Here is a 24,816-nt window from a genome sequence, read left to right on the forward strand (position 1 = left end):
ACCTGAGCAGGCCATGGAATGGAAGTCCATATTGACTGATCCTCTGCATTTGATTTGAATCTGCATCCTATTAGACACTCATTATCAATCTTCAGCAGCAAAACTGAAAAGATTTTACAAAAATCTTGTTCCAAAATAGACAAGGAAATCCTAATTTGCTGGCAATTGAAACCATGCTTGTTCTGTGATTAACCACTAATTTTCCCTAATGTGAACAGCACTGTTGAAGTTATGTTTCTTGTCAATTTCATGACTACCAAATTCCTGGTTGAACAGATTCATTTTATATTTGTTGGAATTGAAATCTAATTCAGTATGATATGGATGGTCTACTTTCTGACCACTGAGGTTTAGTTTCCACTTAAGAAACATTTGCACTAGATTTTGGAGATAGAAATGGCGAATTTTTATGGAAGTTGCTTCTTAGCCCTCATCAAGGCATATATGCTTTTCTCTCTTGTTCCAGCTTATCTTATTTTCTCTCTTTGATCAAAATTTGGATCCCTTCAGAAATAGTGCAAAGCACAACGAATGCTTATCTTTAGAACCACTATTTTACAAGCATGTTCTTGTTATTGTGATTGAAAATGCTTTCTTAGCAGACAACAACATCAGCAGATATTGAAAATTTTCCTAATCAATATATAAAATATAATAATAATTCCAATATAATGATGAAATCAGGAAATACAAATACAGCACCAACAGAGGAAATTCAGCCTCAAATTACCAGCCCATGAAGCCAGCAGATTCAATCTCATCCTCCCTTTATTTAAATTGTATGCAAAACAGCATAGCATACAAGTGCAGGGAATTCTAATGAACAAACTTCCTGCAGAACTAGTAAAAGATTGAGAGATGCAAAGGTAACAAGAGAGCTAAGGAAGCAAATAATATTGTAGCAAACATATGAGGAGAGCAGTCACCAGCAGCACCATTACCACCAGAATGAGATTGAGATGGAGCCGACCCAGGTGAGTGTAAAAGGTGGGGAGAAGGAGCTGGCTCAGGTGCTCCCCCTTCAGACAAGCCTGGCAAAGCCAACATTGTGTAAATCATGCAAACTAAGGCCAACTGAATGAATTGCCTTGTGTTTGCCATATCTGATAATTAACTTGTAAGAGTAATTATAGGATAGTAAACTCAATTCAATGAACCTCCTGCCAAACAGCTGATAGCTTTATAGAAGATTTGAGGAGAGCTGGAGAGGATATGTAAAGGTTACAACTAGGCCGGTTTGTGGTTGCATCCATTGTAGAAACTTTCTTTATTGAGGGATTGGACTCTCTTGTCTACTGACTATAACTTAATCTAATGTATAATAATTGACTAAGCACTGATGAGCCAAGTTTCTGCCAGGTGCAGATGCTTTTGACATTTATGGGATTTAAACTCAGATATTTGTTATACACATGGACTCTAAGGTGGTACATATGGCCTGTACTACTCACCGCAGAAACTCTATGGTGGTACATATGGCCTGTACTACTCATTGCAGAAAATAAGATTTTTCTAGTCTTAAACTGGAATTAGGTATAGCTGACATAAGAATTGACCTTTCCAAGTCATTAACTAATCAAATGGTAATCAACCTTTACAAACTGATTATTGTTTTGATAGAGTCAATTTCATGTACAATACAGCACCCACTTGTGGATTCATGAACAGTATCTCCATCATTTTTCATGTTTAGTAAATTTATAATAATATTAGATCATCTAGCTTAATCTACTAATTGATTCAATGAAGTCTAACAATGAACCCAAAATATCTGACCTTGCAAATTGGCTAATTTTTCTACTGTCATAACCTAATAAGTAATTTTCCGAATCCATGCTGGTTGACCTTTTCCATATTGCAAAGTGACATTCCCTTTGAAGCAGTAATAGGAACCAGTAGTTTTGACAGGATCAATATCTTGAAATGTGAAAGCATGAATTAGATGGATCAGTATTTAATCCCATTTTCAGACCTACTCTTCTGTCTCATTGCCCTAACTTAACCCTTTTTTTTTATTATGTATTTGAGGTTATACCTACTACTCTTGTATTATCTTCTTTTTCTTTTAATTATATATCTCTTTCATGACTTGAACTAATCTTGATGCATTCTCATGAATTTTTATTTCAGCATTTTCTTGCTCAAATATTGTTGTTCCTTTCGTTACAAAAAATTATGAGTTAACATGCAGTGAAACTTTTGATCCCGCAGGTGAATTCAACCTAAATCCATGGCTCGTTTCAGTACTTTAAATAACAGATACTCTCTGGTTATCTGTTAATTTCAAAACTGACAATACAGATAACTCAAATATGGAGTTTGAGCCATCTTAGGCTGTAGCCTGCTTAGTTTTACACACCATTCGTTAACTTATCCCTGCCTTGTAACGAGGCAGCTATTTCTGCAACTCCAAGTTCCAACCCATGATAGAGTTCTGGAAATAGAGGAGCAAAAAGATGGGAATATATTTTCCAGGCACTCCATCCATAATGGAGAGTTCTTAGAGCCCTCATCTACAAGTTTAAGTTTTTAGGTTGAGTGTCCATAGTTCCAATCCTATCAACAAAATGGGAGAGATATAAAACTATTCTTATAGCTATCATCTACCAGTTTAAACTCTTAGGTTGAGTGATTTCTTACACTCTACAGATGACTCAGTATTTGTTTATGTGGCTTTTTAGTATTTGAGGCCATGCATTTTGTTGTTTTGATGAGTTGTTATGTCATTTAATAAATATAATATTTAGTTTTAGTATTAAAGAATAGTGAAATTAAAAAATGTTTCACCAAACTAGGGTTTATAAAATTTGGGATTTGTAATTTAGGGATTTTTGAAAATTAGGGTTTCTAGTGGACTTAAGTGTTGTAATTCTCTGAAATTTATAATACAACATTTATTAATGATTTTTAATTGATCAAATGTATAAGTGCACTCTAAATATTTTGGGATTAATCTATCTCACCCTGAACTTTTGTTAAAACCTATTGTACCCTTAACATTTATTTTATAATAATTAAATACAAATTTGGCCTGTTAACAAAGCATGCGAACATAAGCAAATGAAAACACATGTGATGTGGTATGCCAACAGTTATTTTTTTTTTCATTAAACTCTCTTTTTCATCTGTTTAGCATTATTGTTAGATCTACCATAGAAAAAATATTTTTTTTTAAATATATTAATTAAAGAGTATTAAAAAAAATTAAAATTAAATTTTATATATTTTAATCAACACTAAGTTAACAAAATAACTTTTTTTAAATTGATTTTTTTTAACATTATCTAAAATATTTTTTTTTCTCTAAAAAACAATTTTAACCCTCCAACCTCAATACCAAACAAACTCTTCATCCTGCACAAATTTGAGCTATTATTTATTCTCTGCTTCTATCTCTCTATGTTATCAATGTTCTCTCGCCATTGCATGCTCATTCTCTTTCATTCTTCTCAATTCACACTCTTAACTAATATCACTACCTTTATTTAGGCTTTTGTTATAAAATCTTGTTAGTATTTAGAAAACCCAAAGTTTAAGGATGTAATAGATTCCAATCATAGATATAATATGTTAAACATAAAAAGTTCAAGGGTGCTTATGCATTTAGCCATTTTTATTTTGATAATTAGGGCATGAAATTGTACGCGTGTTTAGTGTTTTTTTTTTTTTTTAATTTGTAATTAATTAACCGTTACTTGCATTCCAATTTCAGGGATTTTGATAGGTCTATGCACATTTTATTCATGGTACTCTATTTAATGCAACGAGTGGTTGTGTATTTATTGGTTTAGGTTTGTATATTGAAGTTTTGCTTTAAATGTGGTGTTACTTGGCATAAATATGTCTCATTTCTAAGTGTTTTTTTCAAGATTTTTGCATAAAATTAAAAAAAAATATATTTAAATAATCTCACTTTCATAAAAAAATAATTATAGTTGACTAAAATATTCTTATAATACTTTGAAAAATATTCTTGTAACACTTTGGAAATGTAGAAAGGTGATAACATAAATGCATCGAAAATAATAATAGAAACAGGTAAAATTGAAAATAAATAATTAATATTTCCTTAATTTTTTTAAAATGGTAAATAAAATGGAACAAAAAAATTTCCAAAACATCATTTAAAATGAGACGAATGTAGCGAGTTATATTACTATGTTGTTTTACAAATATGGATCAAATAAATATTTTTATAGGCTAAAAACACATTTTCACCCTTTGAACTTTACTTAAAAAATCTCGTGGTGAACTTCTAAAATGTCCCACAATACACTTAAATTTCTGTAAATATCTTATAATATACCTCAACTTCTATAAAAATGGATTCAAAATACCTTTCAAATTTCAGTTAGTAATTACTTTTACAAAAATTGAGATATATCATGTAACATTCACAAGAGCTGAGATGTATCATAGGATATTTTAAAAGTTCAGGGTGCCACTAGATTTTTGTAGTAAAGTTCAGGGGTGAAAATATACATATTCAGCCCATTTTTATATATCATACCATAGTGGTATGCAGGGAAAGTTAAGTTATTATACTAAATAATTCTTATTTACACTTAAGTGTATACACCCAGTCAATTATTAATTATTATTTTAATTAAAATCGTATATGATGGGTCCCATATAATAATACATGTATATAATTTTTTATTAATTGAGTGTTTGTACACCTTAATATATAGATAAGAAATTTCCTATTGTAATAAGAAGGATCGGACAATAATAAAATGTCAATTGGATGACATGTACCTTATTATAATAGACAAATGTGTCATGGTTTGAAACTTAAGGATTTATTGAGATATTATTAGAGGATGCCAAGGGTAGATTACAAAGGTGGGTTAAGATGGTGGGATTTTGCTAATTCTCAATTTGAGTTTTGAAAACTTAATTTGTTTCTATGCATGTTATATAGTCCTTCTAATAACTCACTATAAAAGAATTAATCACGAGAGTTGGAGGAATGTGAAATTACCTTTTGATCCAATAAATATTTATTTTATTTCTTATCACCATCTCCTTCATAATTTGTGGACGTTGAGCATTCCATTCTTTTCTTGATTCTTTTTCATCCTCGTCTAAGGCAATTAGGCACATGTAAAATTTTGGAGTGCTCCTTCAAGCTTTGTTCATTAGTATTATCGACTTGTGATTCTTGCTCTATTTGTTGATGAAAGAGTAATTCTTTGTATTCTTGAATACAATAACTTAATAACAATGGTTAGAATTGAATATATAATCCCTACAATTAAATTTTATATTTAAGTTATATTTAAATAATTATATACTTTATAAAATATTATATATTTTTTGTATTTATAATTATTTAAATACAAAATAGTAAAAAACACTAAATTTAGATGTATGGAATTTTTTATTAATAAAAAAATTTAATGAATTAAGTTGTTTTAAATTGAAAAGCAGTTTAGAGGATAAGAACTAATTTATTAACAAAATTTAAATTTGAGAACTAAATGTTATTAAAAACAATTGAGGGACTGATTTATAAATTTTGTTATACCTCAAAGATTTAATTATATTCTAAATAAAAAAAAATTAATGCCTTTTTTTTTTTGCAATTTTCTTACTTTCATATTTTCCCATAAATTTTAACGCAAATAATAATGAAAAAAGAAAGTATAAGAGTTATGATCCTTATTATTTTAATTAAAATTTATACTTTTATTAATTTAAACTTAAAAATTTAACATTAATTTTAATTTTAGAATTTGAAATATTTATATTCAAAATTGATTGAATATAAAATTTTAATTTCAAATTATATTTATATTAAAAATACAGAACCGATTAATAAAATTATTATTTTTTATTTTAATCAGCATATACTATGTTAAAATTTTATGATAATTTTTGTTCGAAACAAAAGATTTTATGATAACTTGATTACTATAAATGTTATAAGTATAGAATTAAATTGATAAAATTAAATATTTTGATTAAAATTGTAAATGAAAGCAAAATTAAAAATTTTTTTTCTTACTTATTAAGTCTATTTATTATTTTATTTCTTAAACTAACAATTTTTTACGACATATACAAAAGTGGGAAGGTAACATTAAAGTCCAAAAATATCATTTATTATTTATATTATTTATAAAAATATCAATAAAAATATATTTTTAGTGATAGATATAAAAATTCATTGTTAATAAAATATCTTAGTGACGTCGTCGACAATAACACATAAGAATAATGTATCGATCGCTAAAATTTTTAATATTACTATAATTAATGTATATCAAAATTTTTAATATTATTTTAATAATAACAATACTTATAGCAAAAATCCTACCATAAGTCCTAATATAGTAATTTTATAATCTTAATTATATAATTATTAATAATTCATTAAAAATTATTTAATTTATTATAATGTAAATAATAAAAAAAACTTTAAGTACTCAATCTCACTTTTACTAATTTATTAATTTTTAAATATTTACAAACTTTATATACTAATTTTTCTTAATAACATGCATTATACGTTGTTTATACTTGTTATATAAATTCGTGATTTAATATTTTTACACGTAATTTTTTTAAATTTTTGTTATAATATGATATTACTATAAGGTATTGATTTTCAATAATAAATTTTTAATATAATGCGTTTCAAATTTTTTTATTTAAGAATATAAATAATAAAAAATTTATAAAAATTTCTTTTTTTAATATTATAAAGTTCATTTATATTATATTATAATGTTCAAAATTTTTTATTTAAATATTTAATACACTATTAATTTTAAATAAATATTATGAAAAGATTCATACACTTATTCTATAATATTTTAAAATAATATTAATAATACATGTTTTGATGATGATAATAGTAATAATTATAATGAAATAATAATATGTCAATTAAACTCATCATTAAAATCATTTATTGCTTGAAAGTAGTAGCGTTTAAAATAATAAAAAAAATATGAATAGAAAATGTTTAAAAATTATTTATAAAATAAATTAAAGTAATAAAATTCTTTACTATTTTTTAAAAGTAGTGTTCATAGGAAAAAATAAATTAATAAAGATGTAAAAAAATATTTATATTTAATTATCTTTATAATATGTGCATTTTAGTTTCTATTGAAATAATTCTAATATATTATCACTAAGTATAATTATTATTGAAAGAATGTTAAAATTTTTCATATGTTAACTATTGTAATATTAAAAATTAAAATTTTTAGAGATTTAGCAACAAATATTATCAATAAATTTTATGTCACTAAACGACGATCTATGTAATAAACCTCATTATTAAAGTATTAGCGGTGAAATTGGTTTCGCTAAAGGTGTTAGCGACAATGATATTAATTAGCGATAAATTCTTTGTCACTAATATATGTTATCGGCGATAAATTATTTTTATCACTATAAATATATTTTTAGTATTTTATAAATAATAAAAATAATGAAAGTCATTTTTATGAGTAATTAATTTTATTTATGTAAAAATATAATATATTAATTTGTATATACATTTTTTACTCTATTTATAATTAATAAAATATTTTTTCATTTTTATCAAAAACAAAATTATTGGTCTTATTTAGAATAAAATTAAAATATAAATTGAGAAAGTTTTGTAAAACATATGTAGTTCATAATTTTCAACCGTTTATATTATATTTTTTTTTAATTTATATTTTAATTTTGTTTTAAATAAGACTAATAATTTTTTATAGAAATGAAAAATATTTTATTAGTTAAAAATATAGTATATACATATATTAGTAATTAGATTTCACTGTGATTTATTTATGATGGCAGAAATGGTGTACGAAATGATTAAATTCTGTTCACTCCATCTGTCCATCCCAAGTAAATTATTATAAAATTAAGTGAATTTTAATTATTAATATAAAAATTATATATATATTAATTAAAAAATTTAGCATATATATTTCGAAAGATTATAAAATAATTTTATTGTATATAAAAATAATATTTACTTTTATAAAAAATAATTATTTTTATAATATAAAAAATAAATTTTATATAATAATGTGAGAAAATAATATATATATATATATTAAATATATCTAATAATTTTTTTATAATTTATGTATTTACTTTTTCTAATTATTTTATATTTTTTTTAAAAATTATTTATTAAAAATTATCTATTATTTAAAAAAATAAAAAATTAATTAATTTTTCTTATTTATCTTTATTTTTATTGATTAGTGAGGACGATGATAATTTAATAAATTAAAAAATATTTTATTATAATAAAATTATGATATTAAATAAAATTATAATTTTTTATTTAGCATAAATTAGAATAAAATTATGATATTAAATAATAATAACCATTGGCTGTCTTAAAGAAAATCCCAATCCAGAAAACCACACATCAACGTGGCAGAAGTGCAACGAAATCTATGTGCGCATTACGCATCCCGTGCGCTTTGGAGACATTCAGCCTCCTTACGCACATTTTCCTGTGTCTCTATCCCTACAGGGGTCGCTTCTAAATTCAGTCCCATCTGCGAAAGAGAACCTCAAACCTTCGACTCAAATCAAATCCTCTATCTTCATTACACTCTTTTTCCCTTCCACTAATTGTTCTCAATTTCTGTTTTTCCTTTCAAACCTAACCCTAATTTCACATTTTTTCTTTAAAGTTTTCCTTGGCTTTCGATAACTCTCTGTAAATTCATTACTTGGGAGCTTATATGCTATTGAATTATTGTTGCTTTGCTTAAAGTAAAGGAAAAATTAAAATACTGAGGACTGATTTATTTATCTGTTTCTGATTCAAATTCATAGTTTTTCGTTTGCTGAGGTTTGTGGGTTTTCTTATTTAGTAGCTTTTGGAAAAGCAATAGAGTTAAAGTTTGGTTTTTCCTTTCCAAAAATTTTGAAAAATTGTCGTATTTCTCTCTCTACCGATCAGTTCTACAACTAACAATATCAACTAATACACTATCAGCACCAAACCCATAAAGACCTGATTTTCTATCAGTGATCGACAACTCCCTTTTGTGGTAATCTGATGATTTGTTGAATTCTATTGCAAATGTCGGTGGAAAGGTCGTTCGAAGCATGGGAGGAAGTGCAGCGGCATGGCCAGGACCTTGCGGACCGGCTGGCGCAGGGATTTACGGGCCTTATTCAATCCCATATGACAAACACGCCAGCTTTTACTTGGCCTAACCCTCAGAAAGCGAAGCTTTTCGATTTGGAATTCCGAGGCCAAAATTTCAATGGAAGGGATTTGGGAGTTTTAACCGATTATAGTGGGATAAATGGGGTTTCTGCGATTTTCGATATTGGAAACAGAATTTGCCAAGCTGGTGCAGATTTTGGGGCGTGCTTGAATGGGTTAGTGCAGCAGTTCTTTAGGAGGTTGCCGGTGCCGTTTAGGCAGGAGGAGGCTGTTGGGATGGACGTGAGGATGGATGGTAAAAGGAGTAATTTTGGGGTGGGTGTGGAGGGCGAGTTGGAGTTGGTGAGTGAGAGGTTGAGGGATTATGGGTTTGTAGAGAATGATGCGACTGGCGGTAAGCTTGGTGGTTCATCAGACGAAGAAATAGGTGGGTTTAATTTGAAATCCGTGGGGTATCTTGGTAAATCACAGGTAATGACAGTGTAATTTTTTTTATGCAATAACTAGTAATTATTAGAAGTGTTTATTGCAGCACACGAATGGTGGTTTTTCTTTATTTTAGAGTTTCTATTGTTGAATGCTAATATGCTATGTAGATTGTAAGATTACTTTGTCTACCTATTAGATGCACGGAAGTTAAATTTTTATGTATTGGAACTGGGGGAATGAAAATGTCTTCGTTATTCTAGTTGGTTAAGCTTTGTGATTTTAGCATAAAGATGATAACTAACATATAATTATATATAAATATAATATTTTTCATAAAATCAATATAATAAAGTATTATTTTAAATTGACAATAATTGATGGTGTTGTCTACATTGTTCTATTATTGAATGTAAATAATTTCATTCATTTTTTATTGATTTAGAATAATATTTATTATATTGGTTTTATGTAAAAAAAATTATAGTTATATGTACTTTTTTTTGTGAAGTACTACTATTTTTTCCTTAATCTAATATGCTTTATTTGAAGTGAGTGCTTTTTGAAAAATAATTATTACTTTATGTAAATATGTGAGATAAAATATAAAAATTTCGTGAAGTTAGAATGTTTTTGTGAAAAAAAGTATTTACTTTGTTTTTGAAACAAAGTAGAAACCACTGAGAACGATTGTATGGGTGCTTGATCATTTTTAGGTTTCAAATCTAACTTTTGAAACCTCTTGCAATTTAGATCTTAAGCGACTTTCTAATGATAGGAATTGTAGAGGTAGAAAATTTTGAAATACAAAAGCTGAGTTGTTTTGGTTACATTCTACTTTTAACTAAGACCAAATTGAGAGACTGTTTTTAGAACTATCTGCTTCTATAATGGACTCTGTCGTATTAGTGTAATTCCTTTTTAGCTTTGCCTTGCAAATTGTTTTATTGCTTCCTTAGGTGCCCTCATAATATATTCACATTCACTTTAATTGGCTTTGTGCTTGTTGCTTAAGCTAATGATTGAGGCTACTTAATAGGCTTCAAAAAAAGAATGACCTCCATAAAGTCTTTTTTCTTTTTGATACAATTTTCCTTTGACCATATGATTAATTATGAACGTAGAAATGAAAATCAGATATGGTTACGTAGCAAGACCATCATGGAGGGAGTGTTGCAACTTATAAGCAATTAAAGAAATTGTATCGGGTGTCATCATAAGAACATCAAGCAAGACCTACAGTCTTTAAATTGAGTGTTTAGGTTTTCATTCAAGATATTAGGAATAGCTTCAGTGTAAGTCACTTTGATGTATTATTTTTAAAGTCATTGTGCAGTTTCTAGAGACAAAAAGAAGACAAATCATGGAAGCGATCTTTCTCATTAGAAGCTTAATGGAGAAATATAGAGATGTGAAGAAAGATCTACACGTGGTTTTTATCGATTTGGAAAAGGCTTATGATAGTGTTCCAAGAGATATCTTATGGAGAGTGTTAGAACAAAAGAGGGTATCTATTAGGTTCATACAAGTGTTGAAGGATATGTATGAAGGAGCAACTACCATTGTGTACACAGTGGGAGGGGACACGAGATTTTTCTATCTCAGTTGGATTACACTAAGGTTCAGCTGTAAGCCCTTACTTATTTACATTAGTTTTAGATGAATTGACGAAACATATAAAAGAGAGTATCCCTTAGCGCTTAATGTTTGCGGATGATATAATTTTGATAGATGAGACACGAGAAGGAGTCAATAGAAAGCTAGAGTTTTGGAGAAGCACTCTAGAGTCAAAGGGTTTTAAGTTAAGTAGAACGAAGGCAGAATATATGCATTGCAAGTTTTGTGAAGGCCGAACTGGTGATAGGAAAGGAGTTAGTCTGGATGGAGTAGTACTGCCCCAAAGTAATCATTTTAAATATCTCGGCTCAATCCTTCAAGTAGATGGGGGATGTGAGGAAGATGTTAGTTATAGGATTAAAGCCGGATGGTTGAAGTGGAGACGTGCCAAGGGAGTTTTATGTGATCGCAAAATTCCCAATAAGTTGAAAGAAAAATTTTATTGTACAGTCATACGACCGGCCATGTTATATGGTATTGAGTGTTGAGCACTGAAGAAGTCGTATGTGTCTAAGATAAAAGTTGCGAAGATGAGAATGTTAAGGTAGATGAGTGGCCATACTTAGGGCTGAGCAGAATTCGGTTCAAATCGAAAAATCGAATTGAACCGAGTTAATTCTGTTCAATCGGTTCGGTTTTAAAATTAAATCGGTTCGGTTTGATTTTAATTTATAAAAATTTCGGTTATTTCGGTTCGGTTCGGTTTTAAAGAGAAAAAAATCGGTTAAACCGAACAGAACTGAATAGTGATTTATATAGTCAAATCGAACCGAATTGATTTTTGAATTAATTTATTTTTATGAAAAATTTATAAATTATATTTAATTTTATATATATTAATTGTTTAATTTCATTGATTAATGGTTATTAGGTTCAAACCAAAGTTAAAATTAGACCAAATAACTTGAAAATTAAGTCTAAATTAAAAAATCAATCAAAAATCAAACCGATCGGTTTAAACCAAACCGAACCGAAATAAAGCGGTTCGGTTCGATTCGGTTTTTCACCAATTTCGGTTCGGTTCGGTTTCTAAAATTGACGGTTCGGTTTTTATAATTTAATTCGGTTTGGTTCAGTTCGGTTTGAACCGATTGGTCACCCCTAACCATACTAGGCTAGATAAAGTCCGTAATGAGAGTATTAGAGAAAAGGTAGGAGTTGTGTCAATTGAAGATAAGTTGAGAGAAGGGAGATTGAGGTGTTTTGGTCATGTGAAGCGCAGACATACAGAAGCTCCAGTTAGACAAGTAGAGCACATTAGGTTAGAGGATAGAAAAAAAAGTAGGGGTAGACCTAAACTGACTTGGATGAGAGTGATACAACATGAATTAGAAGCATTGCATATTTCCGAGGACTTAACCTAAAATCATTTAGAGTGGAGAAAAAGAATCCATATAGTCGACCCCAAATTTTTGAGATAAAGGCTTAGTTAAGTTGAGTTGAGTTGGGTTTAAGATAAAAAAGCTGGTTAAATGCAGGGACATTAATTGAGTTGTAGGTGAATGATTGATTCAATTTATGGGTGCTTCTTGAATGAGGGCAGAGAGGTCAGTAGAGGTAGTGTAAAAGTGGCAATAACATGTTATGATTACTGGGATGGAACTTTGTTGCGTTAAATCATATTGCTCCACTTTAGTCACACATCTGCCCACTTCCTTTCAGCTCTGCTGGGTGCATGACAAAACTATCTATTGCAGTGCAAGTGCTTAGCATGTATCTAAAATAACTTGTCTTAGTTTGCTCTAATGATTTGTTCTAGCCAATTGAAAGGCATTTCTAGCAAACAAGGAATATCACCCATCATTAACATCTATAATGACGACAACTTGTTTCCCTGCAGTAGTAGTTCTATATTTATAATGTCATTATCATTGCAGTTAATGAACCACTATCAAGTGTCATTTGTTGTCTAAAATATCTCATTGTTGCAGTTTTCCAATGATTCTTTTTCTTCTGGGTGCAGGGGGTCATAAATATCACATCAACTTATGACAGTAGAACTAACAACATAGAGAGTTCTTTGGTTGGAAGAGGAGATTTATGGAGAGTTGAGACATCACATGGCAGTTCCACATCAGGAAATGATAATTCGTCTCTCTTCCTTGTCCAGCTTGGACCGCTACTATTTGTTCGTGACTCGACACTTCTTCTACCTGTTCATCTGTCAAAGCAACACTTGCTTTGGTATGGTTATGATAGGAAGGTATGACCAATTTTAGTGAGCCTGGTTGTCAACTAAAGATGAATGTGTTTGGAGATGAGTTTGGCATGATAAAAAGTGTTTGGTTATACTTTTACCATTTTTCCAAATTAAAGTACATCCTCTTTTGGCATGGCTTTCATCTGAAAGTTGATAAGAATTGGCTTCCAAAGATAATGGCTTTAAGCATTCGCTGAACGTTAGTGGTTTGCTTGCTCATAATTGTTTTACTGATCCTGTTATTGGACATTTTAATTTATTCACTTTACATTATGGCAACACTTTTGCATTGTTAGTTGTTCTGGATTTTATACCAGTTGTTTGGTGGTGCATATGCTGCTATGCTTGGATTGGCATTGACTTTTTTACATCTAAGATGTCGTATCTTAAGATGGTAGTCTCTGTATTGTCATTATATTATATCCAAATTTTCATCTAGATCTTTGTTGCTTAGTGCTTTATTTTTTAGTGGTTCTTAAAGACTTCTTTTTTTTTTTTTTTTTTTTTATATATATATTTTGTGGCCAGAATGGAATGCATTCTCTATGTCCTGCTGTATGGTCAAAGCATAGAAGGTGGCTGTTAATGTCAATGCTGTGTCTCAATCCATTAGCTTGTGTAAGTTATAACTTCTTCTGAAATATGAGACATTACACTGACTATATTCTTGAATCCAGTATTATTGTTGTATTCAAAAGGAAAAATATTATTATCAAATTTGTAACTGTCTTTAATTTTTACGCAGATTTAAGGCATGACTGTTAGTCCCATCCCGCCTTTAAATACCTTCACACCTTGACTCATGCAGAAACACAATTTTTAAAAAAATTTTATTGGCTATACAAATTCTTGAATCTGTACAGCAACACAAAATACTAAACACGGTACATGTAGCTTATTGGCTATACAAATTAATTAGCTTGGTTTTTTTTATTTTTTTTAATTTCCTAATTTTAATTTGCTATCGCATTATTTGGGATTTCACATCAGGTCTTGGCTTTGACGTTTGTAAGTTTGCTTGTGTCTGTCAAAGATGAAGTGTTCACTAATTGCATCAATCAGATAATTCTAGCCAAATGGGTGACCCTAGCTTTCTATCTCTCTTGAAGCATTTAATTTTTGGATTAATTATGCTCGCATGAAATTATGGCTTTAGCAACCTACCCAGATTTCTGGAGACACTACTGTTGTCCTCTTCCATTCATTTGTCAATTTAGGTATGACTTCACAGTTTTGATATTTTATCCCACTACCTACATGCTACTAGATACTTCATTTTCAGCTTTTCTTTTTCTTCTCTTCCTTTTGGAAAAAAAGGAAATCTGTGAAAATAATTTTATTTCTTTAAAAGAAAAATCAAAATAATTAGCAACCTAGTTTTAGGGTTTAATTAAATATCCTTAATTAGAATATAGGGTTACTTCCCAGTAGTTTGAAGTGAGTGACCCACCTAAAAGATGAAGAAAGGCATAATTTTAGAGAGCTGTCCCTCGCTTTGCTTTTTACTTGAATCAAATATATGCAATAAAGCCAGCTTTTTTCCAAAAAGAGCAGAAAGGTCCATTAAATCCGGGAGCGGATCAATTGCCTCACTACCACCACCACACCTCACCTACGCTAAGTGTTTTTAGCCATCAAAATTATAACCATAATTAATCATCCTTTTTAATCACTTTTTATTACCTAATAAAAAGCCTCTTTCTTTTTTGACTTCCATGAATTCTTGATCTTTCACTTTGAACTAATTCTCTTACATGTCCTATATTTACAATGGTTCATTCACAAATCTAGGAGCCCAAAACTAAGGGTGGAAGGTAGGATTTGTTAGCAAATAGCAATTATTGTTACTTTTGATATATTTCTCGATTATGTGTGTGTGTGTGTATGTGTGTGTGTGTGTGTTTCTAACTTTATTTGTTGTAGAACAGAGATTTATAACCAACCAATCTCCATCGTAATGCAGTATAGGAAGCTTAGAGTTCTATTTAGGAATTTTAATTATTATAGAATCAGGAAATTTGAAGAGTTTTTATTGTTTAGGAATTTTATTATTATTAGGTCTATTATTTACTAGTTTATCTTATTTAGTATTCCTAATTAGATTTGAATCGGGGTTTTTATTTCTAATTTGATTAGGATTGTAAGCTCTATAAATAGCACTAATTTTCTTTTATTCAGTAGATTTACTATGACAATTTGTGAGATCAATAATATTTTGAGAATTAGTTTTCTTTTCAAAGATTGGTCCTTGATTTGTTCTTCGTTCTTGTTATTGTTCTACATCAATTTTGGTATCAAAGTCTAAATTCAATCTAATTTCCATAGCTTCCTGCAAATTTTCCAAACAGCCTACAAACATAACAGCCAATTCAAACCATCTCTTTTTTAACCTGCTTCGAAATTCTGCCTTAGTTTACTGTTTATTATATATATAAAAAAAAAAATTCAAACCCAGAAATAGAACTTCGAGAAACAAAGAACCCAGAAACAGCGCTGCCATTGCCCCTTAACTAGAGTCACCATCTGGTCATCAAATAGGCACACTGCCATCACTAGACCACGGGCAACGTCCTGGTGACCCTCCCGAAGGTCGTCTGATCACCTGAACCTACTCGAAACTCAAGATCCTACCGGGTTAGTTCTTGACCCGCAACAAGAGCCAGATGAAAATCCAAGTCAGCCCCCAATCCATTCCCATTGGTTGCCATTTGCCGATATGCCATTTTACGATGTCGAAAGTCCCAGCTGACACTCCAACGGAGAAAATATACTGGGTTGAGTCATCAGACCTGTGTCTCTACCCATCTAAGCTCACACCTCTACACCTGTGTACACAGGATCCTATTCTAGCAACTATGCCACATCATCGCCATAACGCACCTTCATGTTAGCTAAACTTCAACAGTTTCTTTCCTTGCCAATTTTGACGTCTTCCATTTGATTTTGAAGTCTGTTTGAAACAACTCCTAAAAGCTGAATTTTGGGTCTTCTTTAGGTAAGGTATGTTTCCTTAATTCGAATATATGGAAACTTATATTGAGGGGCTAGAAGAGGAGATCATTTACTAGAAAAATGTTCTTGAAGAAATTAATTATGACACTAGATTTCATAAGGTTCAATTATTTATAGTCGTGATCGTGAAATGTGTTATTTATTATATGGTAAATATTGAGAAGTTAAACAAATTTTGCTACATAAAAAAAGAGACTATATAGATTTACAAGAATTCTTACAAGTTAAGGAAAGAGAACTTGAAGAATGCAAGGAAGAATTTGTGATTCCATGTGTAAAAAAATTGAAAGCACAACTTGATAAGTTATCAAAAGTAAAAGTACAGGTTGATGAGTTATCAAACATATAGCTTAATAAGTTGTCAGTAGCTGTGTGAGAACTTAAAGAAGAAATTAAAATTGTAAAACAAGAAAAGAAGTTTGACATTGAAGATGATCGAGAAGAAGCATTAGAAGAGCAATTTGAAGATGAAAATGAGGAATAAAACGAGCAACTTGAAGAAACTAAACTTGAAAGGTCTAAGATTAAAGAATCCAAAGATTTGAGTCTTGAACATTTGCATGTTGCTGAGTCTATTCTAGAGCGAGAAGTCATTCAAGCAATTGAGACTTCAATGGAGATTGAAGAAAAGCCAAATATGGAGATTTTGATGGAAATTGATGAAGTTCAAGTCAATCAAGTCTTGGAGACTTCAAGGGAGATTGAAGACAGTAAAGTCATGGAGTCAGTGAAAATTGAAGATCCTACCAAGTTAAAGAGCCTTTCAACTATTATTCTAATTGATTTTATCTGTCTTAATGCTTCAAAGAAGTGCGAAGTCAAATTTGTTGCTACCATCCAAGAAGATCGAATTATGTGTTCTCTAGATTTGGTTTTTGATCCTTTAACACTTCAAAACTTGATGATGAGTTTTTTCTAATTAGGGAAGAATAATGCAGTATAGGAAGTTTAGAGTTTTATTTAGGAACGATATAGGAAGTTTAGAGTTTTATTTAGGAATTTTAATTATTATAGAATTAGAAAATTTAAAGAGTTTTTATTGCTTAGGAATTTTATTATTATTAGGTCTATTATTTCCTAATTTATCTTATTTAGTATTCCTAATTAAATTTAAACTAGTGTTTTTATTTCTAATTTGATTAGGTTATAAGCTCTATAAATAGAGCTAATTTTCTATTATTCATTAGATTAGCTATGACAATTTTGTGAGATCAATAATATTTTGAGAACTAGTTCTCTTTTCAATGATTGGTGCTTGATATGTTCTTTGTTATTGTTATTGTTATTGTTATTTTTCTACATCACGCCAACTATTCGTATCATAAACATTACCTATTGGCATTTTCAATTAAAATAATTGCTATCGGGCCACTACTTAATTGAGAATTTTGTTATATGTTAACTATACAATTAGAAAGGCAATCAGGGGGAAGACCACTTTGAAATGAAAAATGCGTACATCAACCTAGTTATCACATAATATATGAATTAATCATTTACATCCTCCCATACACATATTTATAAAAAAAAAAAATAATAATTTAAATTATTACGTAAAATTATTGAAATTTCATGTTAGTAATTAATTTATAAATACATGTGATGAATTGGGTTGATTCAAAAATTTTTCATATCGGATTCAATGAGATAATCTAAACCCATATGCCTTTAATTAAGAAGAAAATATAGCCTGCACAAGATCTCATACTTAATTAATTTATTAATTATACCTCATTATTAATTTGTTCCGCTTGGGATTATGATGGTTTGACTTAAAAAAAAAAAGAAAGAAAAAGGGTTCGTTCGCTTTTCTTTGTTTCATTTTTTTATTAATTTCAAAAACAAAATTCAAAATTGAAGGAAAAAAGAATCAAATGTGATAAGGTTGGTCGTTACATGGCCCACCAATTGATTAAAGGAAAGAATAATTGTTTTCTTCTTTAAGCTGGTCATTACTATAAGGGCCTATTTGGTTTAGCTGTTAGTTGAACCGGATAGTTGTTAACTGATAGCTATTACTATTAGTTGATAGCTGGAAGCTGATGATAGCTGATTTATGTTAAGTGATTGGTAAAACTATATTTAAATATTACTGTTGATATGTAAAATGACTAATAAGAATATATATCATATAATTTATTTTATTATTGAAATAAATATAAAATTATAAATTTATTTATTTTATTATTAAAATAAATATATAATTATTAATTTAATATATTATATCATTTATTATATTAAAATAAAATATAATTATTGATTTATCATATCATATTTATTTTACTATTGAAATAAGAAAATGATTAAATTTCTTAAAAAAATAATTAAATAATTTTAAAAATGTAGTTATATAAAATAATAAAGTGATTGTTATTGTTGATAAAGAAAAAAATCTTATAATTTTAAGTTTAAAAAATTAATAGAAAATATTTTAACAAAATTGTAATATGCTAATTAAGGTGTTAAAATTATAAATGAAAAATATTGAAGCAAACAATATTAATAATATTGATTTTTGAGTTACATGAGAAAGGATAAAATGGTTTAAATAAAAAAAATAAAATCAAATCAGCTATCAGCTGATGAAAAACAGTTCTAAAAATAGAGCTTATATAAATTACAATTTATAGATATCATATCAGTCATCCATTAGCTATCAATTCTATTTTTAAAAAGTTACCAAACGCCTTAATTTACCTGTTTAGGTGTTTATCAGTTATCAGTTGCACTCAAAAAGTGAATCAAACGTCCCCTAAGTAGCAACAAGTATTTTTTTTATTACCCCACTTTATGGTGGTTGCTACTTGTAGTAGTGCCCACCTTCTTTTTTTTTTTTTTTAAAAAAATTCTTTTGTAGCCGGTCACTACTATAAGTAACGATAAGCTCTTTTTAGCTTTTTTTTTATTCCATTAAAATATGCTGGTCGCTAATTTGAATGCTGATTGGCTATTTGACTCATTCAGCCTGGCCTAAATCGCCCTTATTTAGTTAAATGTCCCCTTTTCTGTGTTATAATTTTTGAAAAACACCTGTTTAGAAAAAAGGCCAAAAATAGTCCACTGAGCATGATTTTCTTGAAGTAGTTAAACAAACAAGGGGGGGAACTGTGTGATTGATGTTGAAATTTTTGACAAGGTTGCATTTAACACCTCTGTGCATTCTTGAAGTGGTATTTAGTGAATGAATGAAAGAATAGGGTCATCTTGTGACAATCAATTTCAATCTTTATGAGTAGTTGACTTCTTGTTGATGAATTATCAAGAAAGGTGCTGTCACAGAATTTTTTTTTATTAGCTATAATCTTCACTCTGTCAGTTTCTTGAGATGAATTTTCTAATTTCTTATTATGCTTTCTCCTTTTGCTGCCGCTTTCTACATGCAGTCGTTCGTAGATTTGCAGTTTCCAAATGGTCAGTTTACCTATGTGTCAGGTGAGGGACTGACTATAAGTGCTTTTCTACCCCTTTTTGGGGGCCTTCTCCAAGCTCAGGGTCAATATCCAGGAGAAATGAGATTTAGCTTCTCTCATAAGGTCAGGTTATTAATATATGCCTGGTTCTTAATGATTCCAAGATAATCTTAGTTTCATTTGGATAGAAATATTTGAAATTTCAGTATAAACTGTGTCATTTATAAGCTATATATCTAACAATGATATTAAAAATATATGGTTAATCTAAAGTGTTATAGTGCCCATTTGAAATTACACCTTTTTAGTAGTTATTCATGGTCAAATAAGTTAAAGTTCGCATTCATGAATTCAGTTTCTAATCAATTAAATAATGAATCTACCTAACCAAAGTGTGTGTCTATGTGTGTGTATAATCAACTTTGAAACTAACTTATTAAGTAATTCATGTCAAATGCATGCTTATACAAACACAACCTTAATAAATTTTGTTGGTATTTGGTTTGGAATGGACTTGAATACAAAATCTTCATAATTTGAATGGGTTTCATTGATTTGTAAAATGTCCACTGTTTAAATGTCTTACCAGAACAAGTGGGGTACACGCATCACGCCAATGGTACAATGGCCTGACAAATCATTTACATTAGGTTTTGAACAAGCCTTAGCATGGCAGAGATCAGGTCTAATGGTGAGGCCTACATTTCAGTTCAGGTAACATTTCAGGTTTCCTTCCATTTCATATATACAATGTCGCATGATTATTTCTCCAGAATATCCATGGCTTTTAAGTCCTGCAATAACCTGTAAAGAATATGATTTATGAGAGATTAGTATTACTAGCTGTGCCATAACTTCTTGAATGGTCTAAATGCCATGTTTTCATATGGTTCTTTTTGTCAGTGACATGGTTGCGTCCAATGCTACACTAGCGCCATTAGGATTCGATGTTCAGTATTTTCAAGCATGATAAAATTGATGTTTGATGGATAACATAATTTGAAAAAGTGAGCTAGTGAATGCTGAATGCATTGCATTACTGATAGTAATTAGTTAAAAATTAAAAATGAAAAGAAAAAGATAAAAGGAAGGTACTCAGTTTATGCTGATTTCAGTCTGTTCTTCTTAACAGCAGTCTGTTCTTGAATTTGCTCTCTTTCAATTTCTTTTTTCCCCTTTTTCCTTGCAGTCAATGTAGCTCAATATAATTTAGACTGTTCCACTGTACAATATTCTTCTTCTTCTTCAGCCTGTTCTTGCATTTGCTTTCTATTTCTTTTTCCCCATTTTCCTTGTCGTCAATGTGGCTCCATATAATTTAGATTGTTCCACTTCAGGTGAACCAAATTCTTTCATGGGGCTGTGGTAGCTGCATGGTCTTATTCTATTTATTGGAGTTGGAACTAGGCCTGCTTTATAACTGTATACTAATAAACAGTTTCTTACAAGTATGTGACATGAGTATGTAACAGTGAAGTTGGAGTTAAAAGTAATAGAGATGTCAATATTGGTCGAGTTTAATGCATGTGTAGAATCTGTTAGTTTCTTGGGATTATGGTTATTTAGGAGTTGCTTATTGCTTATATTTTGCCTTTCATTTTGCTTTTCTTTTTTCAGATCACCGTTATTTAACTTTGTTCTGCTTTACGCTTTGCCAGTTTGTGCCCAACTTTGGGTGGAAGCAATCCTGGGTTGCGAGCAGAACTTATTCATTCAGTAAATGAACAACTGAATCTGATCTGCGGCTGTGCATTCATGACACACCCTTCCATATTTGCATCACTGTCTGTAAGTTGCTTTATTTGGTGTCAGTGTATCTATTAACTTGATCACAACTCTACTTGCTTTTTGGTTTGCTTGAAGATCTCTATGTTCTTCCCTTCCCTTCTTTTCCCACCACACCCCCCTACCCATCTCCTTCTCAATTTGCTGGTTCTAGTGTAGAAACAGAATAGAAGCCTGGTGTACAGGAAGTGATTACTTTGTTCTGTGGTCCTGTGTAGGGGATTACAAGATAATGAATTATGAATCTAAAAAATCTAGATAACTGGTGGAATGTAAAAAAAATTCTCTTAGAACATTAACCCTATTTTGAAAGGGTGTAGAAAAATTGAGGAAAACTTTGAAAAGATTCCACTATCCCTTGTTTGGAAGAGAAGGGAAGGTAGGGGAGAGGAAAATGAAGGATGAAAATTCTCCACTTGGTCCATCAATTCCTTGCTTCCAAACTTTGGGAGGAAAGTGAAGTGAAAATCAGTTAAATTTCACACTTGGCGATAATTCAATATTGGGAAAATTACAAGAAAGTGCCATGAGATTTCACGCTTCAACACTTTGGGGGCTTGTGGTTCAATTTTTGACATTTTGGTACCCTAAGTTCTACTCAATTAGCAGTTTTAGGCCAAATGCTATGACACTGGTAATCTATGCTGATGTGACACTAAATATCTAAATAATTTTAATAAAAATATTTTTTATTTAAACAAAAATATTAAAAAATTTTGCAATTCCCTAACCCAACTTATCTCCTCCTTACCCAAAACCCTGGGAAGGAAAGAAACTTCCTCCTAATCATAAATTTCTCTACCTATTTGACTGCACCTTCAGTCGATGAAGCTTGTCTCTCACTTCCTATCTTTCAAGATAGAAGTTGAAGACATCAGCATATTTCATTCAATACGTTAAATTCCAAATTACATCAGAGAAACAAAAACTCTCTTTTTTCCCTTCCCTTTACAATTTCAAATCTTGTCCAGCTTCTCTGCGTTGACCAATTTCAATGGCCATTAGAGACAAAATAGAAGCAGAGGCATTTGATAACGAGGAATACGGTGGTGATGACGGTGATGAGGTGGAATGTAATGTGGGTTGAATTCCCTTGTATGCAAGCTTTCTGTTGTTTGCCGTTCAAAACAATAGGGAAAATTACTCAGCCGTGAGCCATCTGCCTTCATTGCAAAGGCTTGTGATTAGAGATTGTTTGTAATTGGTGGTTTCATTTCAAAGCCTTTCGATGATATCTAACTTGATAGTCGATGGACATAGAAAGATGGAATTCAGTGGAGGCTTTAGCTCAACAAATTTCATGGTTGTTTATGAAGAATAATTTTTGCTTCCATTGGAATATTGGTAATGTTGAGAAAATTACAGAAAAGAAAAGAAACATGTGGTTTTATATTTGGGTTGGGAAAGAAAGAAAAATTGAAGTAAATGGAAACAATAAAAAAATAAAATTTAATTAATGAATAATTAATAAACATTAACAATTTTAATTTCTTTTTTCCATAAATTTTTAATTTCCATTAAAATTATTAATTCAGTTTTAATTTAAATTTTTTATCCTATGTGGGACTCATTAAATTGATTTTAGGCATAGTTTTAGCATGGATTTTTCTATAATTAGAGTTAATAATTTTTTTTAGGTATGTATTTTGCTTTACTAAAGGATAAAATTTTGCATTTTGCTTAATTAGAGGCTACAATTTTGCATTCAATTGAAAAATAGATCATGGTATTATTTTTTTGTTGATGATTGATGAGAATGTGATAATACCATGAAACTGAATTTTCGAACAGAATTATTTTGATTTGATTCAGCTCAGTTTGGTTTATAAATTTATATGAAATTTGGTTTTTGGTTTATTCAGGTCGCGGTTCGATTTTGAATTGAACCGACTCAATGATTAACCCCACCCATTTGGACCAAAAAAAAAAAAAAAAGAGGAACGCTACGTAATAATGGTCATTATAATTAAGTGAGGGGCCTAATGACTGTTACAGATGCATTTTTTCCTATATATAACGGGGATAATGCCACATGGGCCTTAAAAACTTGTACATAATGGCCGTTACGATATTTAGCTGCTATTATTTTAAAACCATGGATGGAAACCTCTGTGCCATTGAAAACACTCGTATTCAGTTAACACTAAATATTTTTCCTAAACAAGAAACTGTAGCTTGGTTGGCCAATTGTTTTTCCTGGGTAGGCTTCAATGCCTGCCATACTTTAATTTGAACAAGAATTGCTTTCTGAAGTTTTTACAGAGGTCTGATTGCTCCCTGGATATGTAAATGTACATAGGTGGATTACTTGCTGATGATGTGAAAACTTCTTGAATAGATACAAAGTTCATTAGCACAAGATAGTACTGGTGAATGCTTCTTGGAAAGGGATTGTGGTACTCTTGCAGTTTGCACTGCATACTTGTTTGATGTGTTTACATAGGTCTTGGGCTAAAGATTTCTAGCGAATGTATATTTTAAAGCTAATCATCAACTGGATGAACTTGCCTAGAGTGAAGCACATTAAGTATACAACATTTAATGTTATATTGATTTAGCCTTCTGAATAGAGATTCCATGTAAATAGCACCATGAAACTCTTTTTTTTTTAATCTTTTTTTATGAACCCTCAATGCAGATTGGCCGGTCTAAGTGGAATGGTAGCACCGGGAGTTCAGGAATTGTTGTTAGAGTTGATAGTCCGCTCTCTGATGTTGGTCGACCATCGTTTTCCGTTCAGATAAATAGCGGCATTGAGTTTTGAACGTCTGGCATCACATATCTTGCATTAGGCATGTAAATAGTCTCCAGCTTTAGGCTTGTATATTTTGAGCGTTCTTTCTATTTAATTATACAAGTAACCATCGTTTTCTTTCCGTAATTGAGAGGTTTTTCTTTGTTTTTGTGTGCTTTGTGGCAGGTTGAAGCACAATGTAAATTTTAAATTGGACTAGAATTATTATTGGCTCTAGTTTCAGAAATCTCTGTTGACTGCATTGCTTCCAAGTTCCAACCATCGTCTTGGAGTTAGATCTGGTCACCGTCTGGAACTGGAATCTCTCTGTAAATCGGGTTCAGAATTGATTAACAGTTTCAGGAATTGAACCGATCAGAACTGGTGGTTTGACTACTTGATCTGATTTGGCCTGATTTAAAAAAAAAAAATTGGAAAAAAAATAATACATGGCGAACTCTACCTCTTCTACCCGGCGACGGCT

General features: G+C 30.2%; 1 protein-coding gene across 3 annotated transcripts; it reads left to right on the plus strand.

Moving 5' to 3' along the window:
• Window positions 1–8,431: 8,431 nt before the first annotated feature.
• Window positions 8,432–24,579, plus strand: LOC110638957 (uncharacterized). 3 transcript variants are annotated; one of them, XM_058145544.1, is made up of 8 exons: window positions 8,432–9,619; window positions 13,155–13,394; window positions 13,920–14,009; window positions 19,787–19,936; window positions 20,403–20,527; window positions 21,472–21,601; window positions 24,237–24,394; window positions 24,519–24,579. In XM_058145544.1, exons 1-7 carry the CDS (start codon window positions 9,059–9,061, stop codon window positions 24,360–24,362), a joined length of 1,422 nt encoding a protein of 473 aa, XP_058001527.1. In that variant the 5' UTR covers window positions 8,432–9,058; the 3' UTR covers window positions 24,363–24,394; window positions 24,519–24,579. The 3 variants fall into 3 exon arrangements, with proteins under 3 accessions (XP_058001527.1, XP_021645395.2, XP_021645394.2); XM_021789703.2 differs by having other exon boundaries at window positions 8,433–9,619; window positions 24,237–24,390; XM_021789702.2 differs by having other exon boundaries at window positions 8,433–9,619; window positions 24,237–24,579.
• The last annotated feature ends 237 nt before the right edge of the window (window positions 24,580–24,816 follow it).

This window comes from Hevea brasiliensis, chromosome 4 (genome assembly GCF_030052815.1).
Source record: "Hevea brasiliensis isolate MT/VB/25A 57/8 chromosome 4, ASM3005281v1, whole genome shotgun sequence".
In the NCBI taxonomy this organism is placed as follows: Eukaryota; Viridiplantae; Streptophyta; class Magnoliopsida; order Malpighiales; family Euphorbiaceae; genus Hevea; species Hevea brasiliensis.